This window comes from Arachis ipaensis, chromosome B6, assembly GCF_059453495.1.
Source record: "Arachis ipaensis isolate K30076 ecotype BB chromosome B6, ASM5945349v1, whole genome shotgun sequence".
In the NCBI taxonomy this organism is placed as follows: domain Eukaryota; kingdom Viridiplantae; phylum Streptophyta; class Magnoliopsida; order Fabales; family Fabaceae; genus Arachis; species Arachis ipaensis.
In genome coordinates this window covers 147,412,754-147,426,127 of record NC_142441.1, presented here as the reverse complement: position 1 = coordinate 147,426,127, position 13,374 = coordinate 147,412,754, and the positions used below count along the sequence as shown (strand labels likewise).

At 33.8% G+C, this 13,374-nt stretch overlaps 1 protein-coding gene across 4 annotated transcripts; it reads left to right on the top strand.

Annotated features, from left to right (window-relative positions):
- Window positions 1–1,206: 1,206 nt before the first annotated feature.
- LOC107605420 (formin-like protein 18) lies at window positions 1,207–13,359 on the top strand. 4 transcript variants are annotated; one of them, XM_088490074.1, is made up of 18 exons: window positions 1,207–1,863; window positions 2,834–3,534; window positions 4,374–4,595; window positions 4,693–7,730; window positions 7,846–7,966; window positions 8,769–8,840; window positions 9,351–9,449; window positions 9,562–9,603; window positions 9,925–10,005; window positions 10,108–10,158; window positions 10,622–10,703; window positions 11,043–11,137; window positions 11,686–11,757; window positions 11,865–11,981; window positions 12,179–12,247; window positions 12,348–12,414; window positions 12,582–12,950; window positions 13,050–13,359. In XM_088490074.1, the coding sequence occupies exons 1-17, from the start codon at window positions 1,791–1,793 to the stop codon at window positions 12,761–12,763; spliced, it is 5,184 nt and encodes a 1,727-aa protein (XP_088346200.1). In that variant the 5' UTR covers window positions 1,207–1,790; the 3' UTR covers window positions 12,764–12,950; window positions 13,050–13,359. The 4 variants fall into 4 exon arrangements, with proteins under 4 accessions (XP_088346200.1, XP_088346203.1, XP_088346202.1 ...); XM_088490077.1 differs by having other exon boundaries at window positions 1,208–1,863; window positions 11,033–11,137; XM_088490076.1 differs by having other exon boundaries at window positions 1,857–1,962.
- The last annotated feature ends 15 nt before the right edge of the window (window positions 13,360–13,374 follow it).

Sequence of the window (13,374 nt, the reverse complement as noted above, 5' to 3'; positions counted from 1 at the left end):
TTTTACTATTAATTTTTTTATATTAATATATATTATTTTAACATTAAATAAAAAAATCTTACGACTGTTAATATATATAATAATTAATATATATTGATATTGAAAAATAATCTTACTAAATTTTTTTATTTAATGTTAAAATAATATATATAGATATCGAAAAATTAATAGGAAAATATAAAAAAATTGTTAACAAAAATTTTGGTAAAATTATAATTTCATAATTAAAAAATTATTGAAGGGTATTTTAGAAAAAAATTATATAACTATTAAATTTTTTAAAAAATATAATTTAATCAATAAAAGAATAATTTATTAAAGAATATGTTGGTAAACAAAATTTAATGATAAAAAATAAAATTTTTATTAATGGGTATTTTTTTCAAAAATAATTTATTTTTTCTTAAAAAATGGATAAAGTTAACATTAGTTAACACAAAAAGTTTAAAATGGATTAAAGAGGAGGTTTTTTAAAAGTTAGAAGGGAAGAGAATGTACATTTATAAAATAGAAGGAATGAGAGTGTCATTTTAACATCTCGCAGAAGAGAGAGTATAATTTTCTCAAATAAAAATAAAAATACTCATCACTACCTTACTATTTCTGCCTCTCCCTTTCTATTTTTTTTTTCACAAATAAAATTCAAATATAAGGACAATGGCTAGAAAAAAAATTCCAATAATTTTTTGGGTGACTAATACAATAAATAATTAGTCTATATTATTAAATAATAAAAATTCATATACAATTATTTTTATATAAAATTATATTTGAAAATCTTTAAATAATTTAATAAATTTAAATAAATTATTATTTAATAATTTTTAATTATTAAATTTATATAAAAATAATTTGGTTTGAACTTTTGAAAATGTTTGGTGTTATTTTTATTAAAATTTAATTTTAATGTTCTGATAATATAAAATATTTTATTCAATCGTATAATTACATTTGTTCTTTTAAATAATTATTTATATAATTAATATAAAAGATAATTATTTTTATCTGTATAATATTACGTAATTAAATATACGTATAAAATTATTTTACATTTTAAGTATATTAAAATTAATTTTTTTTATTATTTTTTGCAACCTTAGTTTAGTTAGTTAGTAGGTGTGATGTGATGTGAAGTGGGAAAAATCCCACACGGACCAGAACCTAGTACGGATCTTATCTTCCCTTTTTTGGTCCTTAACCTTCCTTAAGCGGAATATGAACAAAAACATCAACATCATCACCGCACCATTTCTTTGTTTATTCTTTTTTCGCATAAACAAATACATTAAGATTCGGACACACACACAGACAGAGATTGCGTTAGAGAGAGAAACCTCGGATCCAAAATGTTCTTCATTCTTATTCTAATCTAACCACAACGACACAGCTACCATATCTGTTCTTATTCCAACTCTTTTCTTCATACCCCATGAATAAGATTCAACTTTGCATTAAGATTGCCCCATACCCACTTTCTCTTTCTTGATTGAAAGCTAAGTTTTCTCTCTTTCTCTTTCCATCAGATAAGAGATAAAGTTGCATGTGAGAGGACAAGGACAATACCCTGATGAAAGTGTTCCTTCAAGACCCAGCAAAATCCATGCCCTATTGTTTGTTCCTGAATGCACACAACATACTTGTTACAATGCCAATACCAATACGATAATGATTGCTATTGATTTTATTTGGTGGGGTGTGTGTGATGCAATGTGGTTTGATATGTGGCACTTATAGGGGTGGTCCTACAAGTTAGGGGTGAGAAGATACCCTTTTGGATCTTGTAGGCAACAATGGCAATGTTCCGCAAGTTCTTCTATAAGAAGCCCCCAGATGGGCTTCTAGAAATCAGTGAGAGGGTTTATGGTAAGTTCTCTCTGCTTTGGCTCATTGGCTCTTGTGGAAGTGAAACAATATACTGTTGAGTTTCATCTTTGTGCTATTTTTGGCTGGGGGAATATTGTGGTATGTATAGTTTATTTTGTTGATTTTGGAGTCAACAGTAGGAATTGCATGAATTTCTTACATTTTTATTATACAAATATGCGATCATTGAAGTGATTCCAGCTGTTCAATGATATTGTTTATCCTGTATTGAATGGTAGTTGATATGAAACGCTGATATTTCCCACCTATGTGGACAGGTATAAATTTTCTTTGTGCAATCAGTATTCTTAATTTACAATATATTGTCCTTTGATTATTTTTAGTGAATGGTGAATGTGGTAAGGAGATGCATTTTGATATGTCTCTCAGAATGTGGGCATTTTTTTTTAATTAGTCGATCATAAGGAAGAATTTTACTACACAGCTATAAGAGATGTGTTGTTTGTCATATACTTTTGGGCAGTAGAAAAACCAACAATAAATAAGTTCAACATTGCAGATACGTGAATATGCTTGATAAGTAGACAACTAAGGTAAACTTAGGAAATAATGCATCAGAATGAGAATGAGAATGAGAATGGGAGTAGCACCTATTTTAGAAAAAAAAGTGGCAGAATTTTGTCTTAGGTGGTTTGGTTATGAACTATTGAAACCCCAATAAGAAGAGCATATCTGATTGAGGATATCTTGATAGCTGGAGGTAGAAAGCAACCTAGAAAGCTATAGCCAAAATCATTTTGAGAAAGATAGATTTTACTTTTCTATTGTACAATGGTACAGTATAGCATCCTTTGATCCATAATAGTTGCCAACCCCACCTAATGGGACATGACTTGGTTGTTGTTGTAGTTGTAATGTGTCATTTATTCATTTCATTATCTTAAAAGGATCTATATATCACATATATCTCTTTGTGATTATTTATTTTATTCTTTTGCTGTGTATGCAGTCTTTGATTATTGCTTTACGACTGATCTTATGGATGAAGATGAACATAAAATGCATATAAGGGGGACAATTGAGCAACTTTGTGATCACTTCCCTGAAGCTTCATATATGGTGTTCAACATGCGGGAGGGAGAAAATCAAAGCCAGATTTCTTACATTTTGAACGATTATGATATGACTGTGATGGACTATCCTCGACAGTATGAAGGTTGCCCAATACTCACCATGGAGATGATCCACCATTTCCTGAGATCATGTGAAAACTGGCTTCAGCTTGGGCTACAAAATATTGTCTTAATGCATTGTGAACGAGGTGGATGGCCCGTTTTAGCATTTATGCTAGCCGCTTTCTTGATTTATAGAAAGCAATTTACAGGAGAGCTGAAAACATTAGAAATGATATACAAGCAAGCTCCGAGGGAACTTTTGCAATTGATGTCACCATTGAATCCATTGCCTTCACAACTGAGGTATCTTCAATATATATCAAGAAGAAATGTTGGTTCAGAATGGCCTCCTCTAGATAGAGCAGTTACATTGGACTGTGTAATTATAAGAATCATTCCTAATATGGATGGAGAGGGTGGTTGCCGTCCTATATTTCGGATATATGGACAGGACCCTTTTATGGCAGCTGATCGGACTCCCAAAGTTCTTTTTTCGACTCCAAAAAGGAGCAAATTTGTTCGGCATTACAAGCAGGTGACACCTGCCTCTATTCAATTTTTTTCCCACAATTGATGCTGATTTATGAATTATGATTCAAGACAATTAAACTGTCTCCCTTTGTATTGTTCTTGCATTTTGTATTGAGATGTTTATTCCAGAATCTGTATAATATTCTAAACCATATGTGATGCTGTGGGCTTCTTATATTGAAATAGTTTATACTTGCATACAAACAGGGTGACAATATATAAATACATAGGCCTAATCTCCCTTATCATTTCCTTTTTTATTTTCCTACAACTAGGCAGTTTTCCAACCCCAAAATTATGAACTCAAGTTAAATTAAACTATATTCATTCCTTTTATTATTTATAATAATGTTTTATATTCCCCATGACGGTTACATCTGGTATCTTTGTTTGGATCTGAGGAAATGGACTATCTTTAATATGAACAGAATGTTAGAAAACATGTAGTGCTTTAAAGGGGGATACCTAAGAGTGTGCTAATTGTTTTGCATTGATACGCACTTATGCTGTTTCACCATTCGATTTAAAGACAAAAAACTCTCAGAATTTTAACAAATATTTGCTTTTATTGATTGGGTCTCATTCTTATGATTTGCTTATATAAAACTGGTTGGAGTCAACATAAAATTCTATCAGTTAAAAATTTGTTTCTTCTTCTCTTTATACACAATAGGATATGATCCATTGGCACTGTTGAACTCAGATTAAAATAGCAGCATATTTTTCCCTCATGTTCTTTATTTGATCATGTTTAGGTAGAGTTCTTAAACAAAGATCTATTATGTTTTATTTTACTCTTATTCTACATTATTTTGTTTATTTTTTGTTTGGTATTTGTTGCAGGCTGATACAGAACTGGTTAAGATTGACATACATTGTCATGTTCAAGGGGATGTCGTTCTTGAGTGTATTACTCTAGAAAATGATTTGGATCGTGAAAAAATGATGTTTCGTGTGATGTTTAATACAGGATTCATAAGGTCAAATATTTTGATGCTTAACCGTGATGACCTTGACATATTATGGGATACTAAAGATGACTTCCCAAAAGATTTTAGAGTAGAGGTAGTTATATCTTTCTTTGCTTCTATTTTATTAAGTAACAATTAATGACAAAATTAACTTAAAATCTTTACTGAGCATGTTGTATATTGCTTTGCAGATTCTTTTCTCGGATATGGAAACAAAATCTTCTGTTATTTCAATTGATCTGCCTTATCTTGAGGAGAAGGATGGCCTACCGATTGAAGCATTTGCTAAGGCTAAAAAAATTTTCAGCCATGTTGACTGGCTCGACACAAATATTGAGGTAGCAGCTGTGCTACAACAAATCACAGGATCAAATATCTTTTTGGAAAAATTGGATGGTGCAGCTTCTCCCAAAATGAGCCATTTGCGAAAGGATTCATCGCCTAGAGGATTTAAATTTGATTCTAAGATACAAGTCGATGTGAAGAGTCCTGACTCCACATTTGAGGGGAAACTTGCTATGTCCTCACTCAAATCTGGAGATGCTTCTGTAGAAAAGAAGGTAGAAGCATTTGAATCAATGGCGTCGCAAGAACATAACATCAAGACTCCTACTCATATGGGTCAGGGGTACCAACCTGTTCCCACAATTGGAGTCTCAGCACATTCAGATTCTACTTGGAAGGAAATGAAGTCAGTAAAATCAAAGGAATCAATGGAAAATAACGCCGAGTTTCCTACATCTATGATTCAAGGGAAACAATCAACTCCCTTAACCGGACCATCTACGGTTGCAAAATCCAATGCAAAGTTGGAAAATGACACCATGCATCCTATATCTTTGGCTCAAAGCATACAATCTATTCCCACGCCAACTGATGCAAATTCAGCACTGTTGGAATCAAGCAAAAAGGATACTGAATCATTAAAGTCACCGGCATTGTTGGAAAATGATAGAAGATCTAAACTTGAACCACAGAAGATGCCAGAAAGTGATTTGAAGAGACCCACTTCGGCAGTTCAGGGGACAATTCCTACTTCATCAATTGAATCATCCATCAATGCTCCTATGCAAAAGAAGATAGATTCACTGGCAGAACCACACACTGTTCTGGCAAGTGACATTAAGACTCACACTTCAGTGGGTCCGAGGACACATCTCACTCCCTCAAGAGATTCCAGTTCTGCTATTGCACAGGTTGAATCATTAGAAACAAACGCATTATCGGAAAACGATACCAAGGATCCTCTATGTATAGCTCAGGAGAAACAGTCTACTCATGTAACCAAATCCGTGGTTGCAAACTCAAACAAGGAGGAGGTTAGGGAATTGGAAGCAAAGGTGTTGTCAGATATTGATTCCAAGAGTCTCACATCCATAGTTCAGAGGAAACAAGATAGTCCTTTACCTGAACCACGCATTGGCAGTAAGTTTTCTGCTTCAATTGCTCAGGGGAAACAGTCTATTCCCTCAATTGAACCGTGTATGGATGCTAATTCAATGGAAAAGAAGATTGAACCACTAGAGTCAATGATGAAGAATACTGAATCATTAGAATCGAAGGCATTGCTTAAAAATGAGGCCAAGATATTGACATCGGCTCAGGAGAAACAGTCTATTCCATTGATTGAACCATCTATCAATGCTAATTCTATGGAAAAGATTAAACCATTAGAGTCCATGGTAAAGGATACGGAATCATCAGTGTCGACGGCGTCACTCAAAAGTGAGACCAAGAGCTCGACATCTATGGCTCAGGAGAAACAATCTATTCCGTTGATTGAACCATCTACTGATGCTAAGTCAATGGAAAAGAAGAAGGATACTAAATCATTAGAATCAAAGTCATCAATTAAAAGTGATGTAAAGAGTTCGACATCTATGGCTCAGGAGGAACAGTCTATTCCCTTGATTGAACCATCCCAGGATGTAAATTCAATCAAGGCCCAAGAGTCAATGACGTTATCAGAAACCGTTACTAAGAGTCTCCCATTTACAGATCAGAGGAAACAACATAGTCCCTCACTTGAGCCACCTGTCGATGCAACCTCAAGTAAAAAAATGACTGAATCTAATGAATTGCAGGTTCCTTTACAGTTTCCTAAAATCATATCTCCACAGGTGCATCAAGCAATTCGACCAGCTCCAGCACCAGGTTCACCTTCAGCTATCACAAGATTTCCGAGTTCATCATCAGCTCTTGGAATAATGTCTGTGTTGCAGGATGATGCACCAAAGGATATGAAAGAAGAAGTCACACATGCAGTGAAATCTCCTCTGTCCGGTAGTATGTCTCCCCCGGACTCAAAGGTGTCGAAATCGGCAGAGCATAGTCCTGAACATATTTTGCATACATCACCAGTAAAACCTTCGGTGGATGCTGTTGCGACCATAGAGAAGACTTTTGGGCTCAATGCTCCTGTGGTTTCTCCTTCCCGTTCTCCATCTACACCTTCATCACCGCCTCAAAGTGAGCCTTTTGCAAAATCAATACAAACTACTGATATCCATAACCTCCATCCTTCCCCTCCCCCTCCTCCTCCTCATGCAACCCCTTCCCTTCCCAAAACATCATCTTCCATTGTCAAAGATTCATTTAAAAGTCCGTCTCCTCTGCCTCCTCCTCCTCCTCCTCCTCCACCTCCATCTTTAATTAGACAGTCCTCATTATCTTCAGCTGATGGCCCCTTGAGTATGAACAAGGCTGCTGCTATGCCTATTCGACCTCCCCCACCTCCGCTGTCAACTGGACAGACATCATCATCTTCAATACCTCCTCCTCCTCCTCCTATGTCTGGACTTCCTCCTTCTGCAATGTCTCATCCCCCTGCCCCACCTCCTCCTCCTGTTCCTTCGGTCACCACACCTAGTCCTCCTACATCACTGGCTCCACCTCCACCTCCTCCCTCAGCTTCTGCATCTGCAAATGTTCCACCTGTACCCCCACCTCCACTTCCAAATGGATTGACAAGATCTGGCTCTTTGTCATCACAAGCTAATGCTAATGTGGCTCCAATTCCTGGACCGCCTCCAGTTCCCGGACCGCCTGGGGTTCCTGGACCGCCTGCAGCCCCTGGGCCGCCTGGGAAAGGACGTGGCCTGTTGCGAGCAAATTCCAAAGGTATCTGTACTAAAAAGAGCAATCTGAAACCTTACCATTGGTTAAAGTTAACAAGGGTCATGCAAGGAAGTTTATGGGCTGAGACACAAAAACTTGATGAAGCTTCAAGGTATGACCCGTGTGTTAAGCCTTCTCTTTGGTGTTATAAGAGAGTGACTCAGATCATGTGATTTTCTCATTATTATTTATTTATCATTTTTCTTTTAAAATCTTTTTGGTGCTAGGACTCCAGAGTTTGACATGTCAGAACTGGAGTCTCTTTTCTCTGCAACTGCTCCAAATTCTGATGCAAATGAAGGAAAATCAACTCTCCGTTCTGGACAGAAAGTGGATAAAGTCCAACTGGTATGTTTTTTGCTTTTGGCAGTACTGTTCTGGCTAGTTATTTAGGTTTGGTTTGGTAAAGCTTTGATTTTTCAAAAGTAGCTTAAAGTTTGGTTTTCAAATAGAGCTTCCCAAAAGTTGCAACAGCTATGTTTGGTAAATCAAAATAAAAATGACAATAAACATAAACTACAAAAATTATGTTTGGTAAAATTACTTTTAACATTTAAATTGACTTTAATAGACATAAATATAATAAGAAATAAGAATAAATATAGATATTTATTAATATATAAAGTTATATTAGACTCTTTAATTTTAGAAGTACGAGCTAACTTTGAAACATATCTACATATGTGCTTTAAAAAACATCCTTAGCTTTTCAAAACTAAAAGCACATGCACGACCTTTTTATTTACCGAATACAAAGTGTGCATAAGTACCTCTTCAAAAAACTTTATTCTCATTTCTCTTGTTTCAATAGGTCCAGAAATAATTATCTATCCATTCTGATGTTCATTAAATAAACTCATAAAAGTTACGACTTTAATTTTAATTATGAAAATTAATTTATTAAAAGTTTGTCACTTCTAAGTAACTTGTCTACTGCTTTTCCACTTTAATTATTTTGACCACCAAACAATTATTTTAATTTTTCTTATAACTAAAGATATATATTGTATTCCGCCTATGGAGTTTTCATTTATCTCTTGAATCTTGTGTCATGCCTTTCATTAAGGCCTGAGTTCTTCAGTTAAATTATTGTCAATCTTTTGTTTTATAGAATTTGAGATCTTAATAAAGGATCCATGCTATCATGCAGATTGAACTCAGGCGTGCATATAACTGTGAGATCATGCTTTCAAAAGTCAAAATACCTTTGGCTGATCTAATGGTGAGATATTCCTTGCGTAATCTTTTTTGCATGAAGATGCTATGAGCATTTTACATTTAATGATAGATCCTAGGGAAAGTTCATTCTGACACTTTTTCAAATTCCTAAGTAGTAAATGCTTATCAACTTATGGAAATTCATTATGGTGGCAACACTTAAAAAGTACTGCTAAAATTAAAGTAATACTTTTTTAATATTTGAAAACAATTTTTAATTTGATAATAACAAGTAAAAAGTGTTGCAAGAATGTAAAAAAAATATGATCTTAATTTTAGCAACACTTTTTTAAGAAAGTTGTATAGTCACCGTAATAATAGCCATCATAGACTCAACTATAAAAACAAATGATCTGAATATATATTTGTCTTAGAATTAACCTAAGCCTAGTTGTCCACTTATGAATATATCTCTTTTGGTACCACATTGGTATGGTCATGAACATTTGAGTTTAAATTGAAATCATAAGTTTTATAAAGTTGTCTTTTCACATTATTTACACCAATGTCTCAGAGCTCTGTGCTAGCATTGGATGAATCAGCATTAGATATTGATCAGGTTGAAAACCTCATCAAGTTCTGCCCAACCAAGGAAGAGATGGAGCTGCTCAAGGTATCAAACACTTTGTTCTCTTCTTCGACTCGAACTTCATATCATAGGCTAAGAAAACATTGGTTTGCAACAATCTTGGTTTAACTGAGCTGTAGCCATACTTTATATGCAGAACTATACTGGAGATAAGGAGCACTTAGGAAGGTGTGAACAGGTAAGTGGATTTTACTTATTTCTAACTACTCTTTTCTTTTACTTATCTTTAACTAGGGAATTTCTTATGGTAAGATTATTAGCACTGATGGTATAATAAAAAAAATTAAAAAGTAGTGCTGTGAATTATGTAAACTAGACCCATTAAATTAATTTGAGATTTTATTTGCATTAGAGATGAAGCTTTCTTATATAGTAAACTTGAGCCTAGTCTCTTGATAATACTTTCCACATTTCTTTAGTATAGTTTTTTTTTTTTTTTGTTTTTTCCCCTTTCAATTTTTCCTGATTTGCTCTAATTTGCTTTTGAATCTTATGATAGTTCTTCTTGGAATTAATGAAAGTACCTAGAGTGGAAAACAAGCTAAGAGTTTTCTCTTTTAAGATTCAATTCAACTCTCAGGTTAGAAGAAAATCATGCAATCTTTTTTTTTTTTCCAGAATATATATATATTATAAATTATTCTGTTTTATAATTCTTGGCATCTGTATCATATTCTTGTAGGTTTCAGAACTCAAGAGAGACTTGAATATTGTGAACAGTGCATCTGAAGAGGTTACTCATGTATACTTGTCTCTTAAAATGATATGTTTACCCGTGCAAGGTTAAAAAAAGCACACATTTGGCAAAAATACTAAATTGAAATAATTTTAACAGAATGGTCTAGTATATGATTTCAATTTGAATATACTATTAATGCAATAAAATTTACAGACATTTATATATGATATTATTTGCATAATTTTTGCAACAGTATAAAACTCGAATACTTTTACTAATTCATTTACACACAATTAAACCTTTTTATAAAATATTTTTCGTTGATAGTATCTCAGCATTAGATTTACAATATACTATTATTTATGAAATTCGAGTTATGAATATTTTGTCATAGAATTGTGTACATATGATTCCACTAACATGATGACACGCTCTCTTATAAATACAGATAGATAGATAAATAGATAGTCTAATTCCATAGCCACCACTATTCAGCTTCTGTTGTTGTGTGTCTCAGATCAGGAGTTCAGTCAAGTTGAAAAGAATCATGCAGACCATTCTTTCTCTTGGCAATGCTTTGAACCACGGAACTGCAAGAGGTGAGCTAAAGTTTTGGCCTTCACCAGCCTAAATTGTGTCAAAGGGAATATAACCAAGAAAAAAATTAAAAACTAGCTTGTTTGGTTTGTGAAAATGTTTTTTGTTTCCATTCTCAATGGTTTCTGTAAAAGAAAAAAAGACTGAAAACTTCACAGAATTCTAAAAATAGAAAATATCGAAAATAAAAATGGTATATGTTTTTGAAAGCCAAACAAGCAAACTTGGACTTTTTGGCTATTTCCTTAGTTTTGTTCATCCATTATTAAAATTTTAAAGGAGAACAGTGCCATCACAGTGTTGATTGCTTTCTTACTTGTTAATTTATAAGATTAATGCAGGTTCTGCACTTGGATTTCGATTGGATAGTCTCCTTAAACTCACTGATACACGTGCCAGGAACAACAAGATGACTCTTATGCATTATCTTTGTAAGGTACGTTTATTCACCTTGAATTTCTTACAGGAACCTGTTGTTCCTTGCAAATCTTATGTCTCGTGTACAACCATAGGTAAGATTTTCTTGTCCTTTTGTAAAACACATTCATTGGTGTTTTATTCCACATTAATTGGTTGGTGGAATGCATCAACAAAGTTGAAGGTCATTAACTATTTGAGAATCATTGAAGCTGGCTACTTAACTCTTTTTCCCTCACATTCTCATCCATAAAGTAAAGAACTAAGCATGAACCTGAGGAAAAAGATATCTATTAGTAGTATAGTTTAGCATAATGGTGATGTTTATTGAGTTATTGAAATTTCATGTTGCTTTGCGTACTAACCTTCAGAACTGATTTGATGCTCAAGAAAATGAACACTATTTCATTGGTGTTCTATGATATTCGACAGCAAATTTGTTCTTCCAGTATACAACACTCTTGCTTGCGGCTCTTGTTGGACCATGCAAATATATTATATTAGTGAATTGTTATGTCTTAATGAATAATAGAGATAATAATTATTTTGATGGTTGAGAAATTGTAGGTGATTTCTAAAAAGCTTCCAGAGCTTTTAGAATTCCCCCAAGACCTAGTGAATTTGGAGGCTTCAACGAAGGTACCATTCTTCGTTTATTGTACCGTCATAATCATCATAAGAAGTGGTTTCATTTTACTCTTTTGAAAATTGGTATAGGCTGTTTATTAACCAAGTATACCATACAGATACAATTGAAATATTTGGCAGAGGAAATGCAAGCTATTAGTAAAGGACTGGAGAAAGTAGTTCAGGAATTGACAGCATCAGAGAATGATGGGCCGGTGTCAGTAAACTTCTGCCAGGTATATATGCATATATATGCACACAGGCATGCAGGCACTCACACTCGCACACACACCATTATATGGGATCATGAGTGATGATACCCTTGTAAGGGGATCTGAAACTGGTCTTAAACACAGATCTGTTTTTGCATACATTCTAATTATGATAAAATATTTAGCTTATTTTATTGTTTGTTCCATTTGGTTATGTTCAGATACTAAAGGAATTTCTTTCTAATGGTGAAGCTGAAGTGAGGGCTTTGGCTCAACTTTATGCTAATGTGGTATGGATCTAGTTCTACTCTCTTAAGTTTAGTTTAAACTGTGAACTCTAAGTTTGATGATTTAGGAATGTGTTTGAAACGTTGAATCTGGATGTACCAGGGTAGAAATGCAGATGCATTGGCTCTGTACTTCGGAGAAGATCCAGCACGTGTCCCATTTGAACAAGGTAACCAGTTACCATCATTCAGTCTATGTTATCATTTTTTGTTCCTCTTCATCTCGGGGACTCCATCATAACTTAGTTATGGAAATGGTTTGATACTAGGAAGAACTCAGTGCAACTATGATGGAGTACTTATTACTAATGGTTTAATTTTTTGTATTTTGCTGTAGTTGTATCTACTCTTCTCAACTTTGTGAGGATGTTTGTCAAAGCGCATGAAGAAAACTGTAAGCAGATGGAATCCGATAAGAAGAAAGCGGAGAAGGAAGCAGAAAACGAGAAGGTGAAGATAACTCATAAGGAGTCAGAAAATGTGATGCAGCCGGCCATCAAAAGTGCGGATATCAATTGAACAGATGCATTTTTTTTAAGGCCTCAGAGCTTCTAAATAGCCATTACACAGCCTTAGAGCTTCAATTTGGTTGGGTGGATGGATGAAGTATACACTTCCATAAGTTATGATATGATACTTGAATTATATAATGCAAGAATTGTGAAGCTTGCAGAAAAAAGTCTCAAGCTTAGGATAATTTTAAGCAGTAAGTTCTCCACAAACCTCCTCTATGTTGAGATTTTTATGCAAAATAGTCTTTTTATCTTTTATCATGTAAACTTAATTTCATTCTCAATTCTTGCAGAAAATCAGATTTGTGGTGCTCAGCATGAGGAACTATTTTGGTGTAAAAGGTATTTTGATTTAGTTTTACCATGTTAGTCTTGAATTTTCTGTCTACTGAGCAGTAGCCATGTAAATGTGATGCAGTTAATATATATATTTTTCCCCTCAGATAAGATAGGGTAGTATTTGAGTTGTTATTTTAATATTAGAGCACTTAGAGGCAGCTATACTGAGAGTTTCCAACTTTATTTAATTATGTGCACTGATGAAGATAAATGCTATGTAAATATTAAGGTATTGGTTAGAATGAAAGTTATTCATTGTACTTATCCATTTTTCTTGAA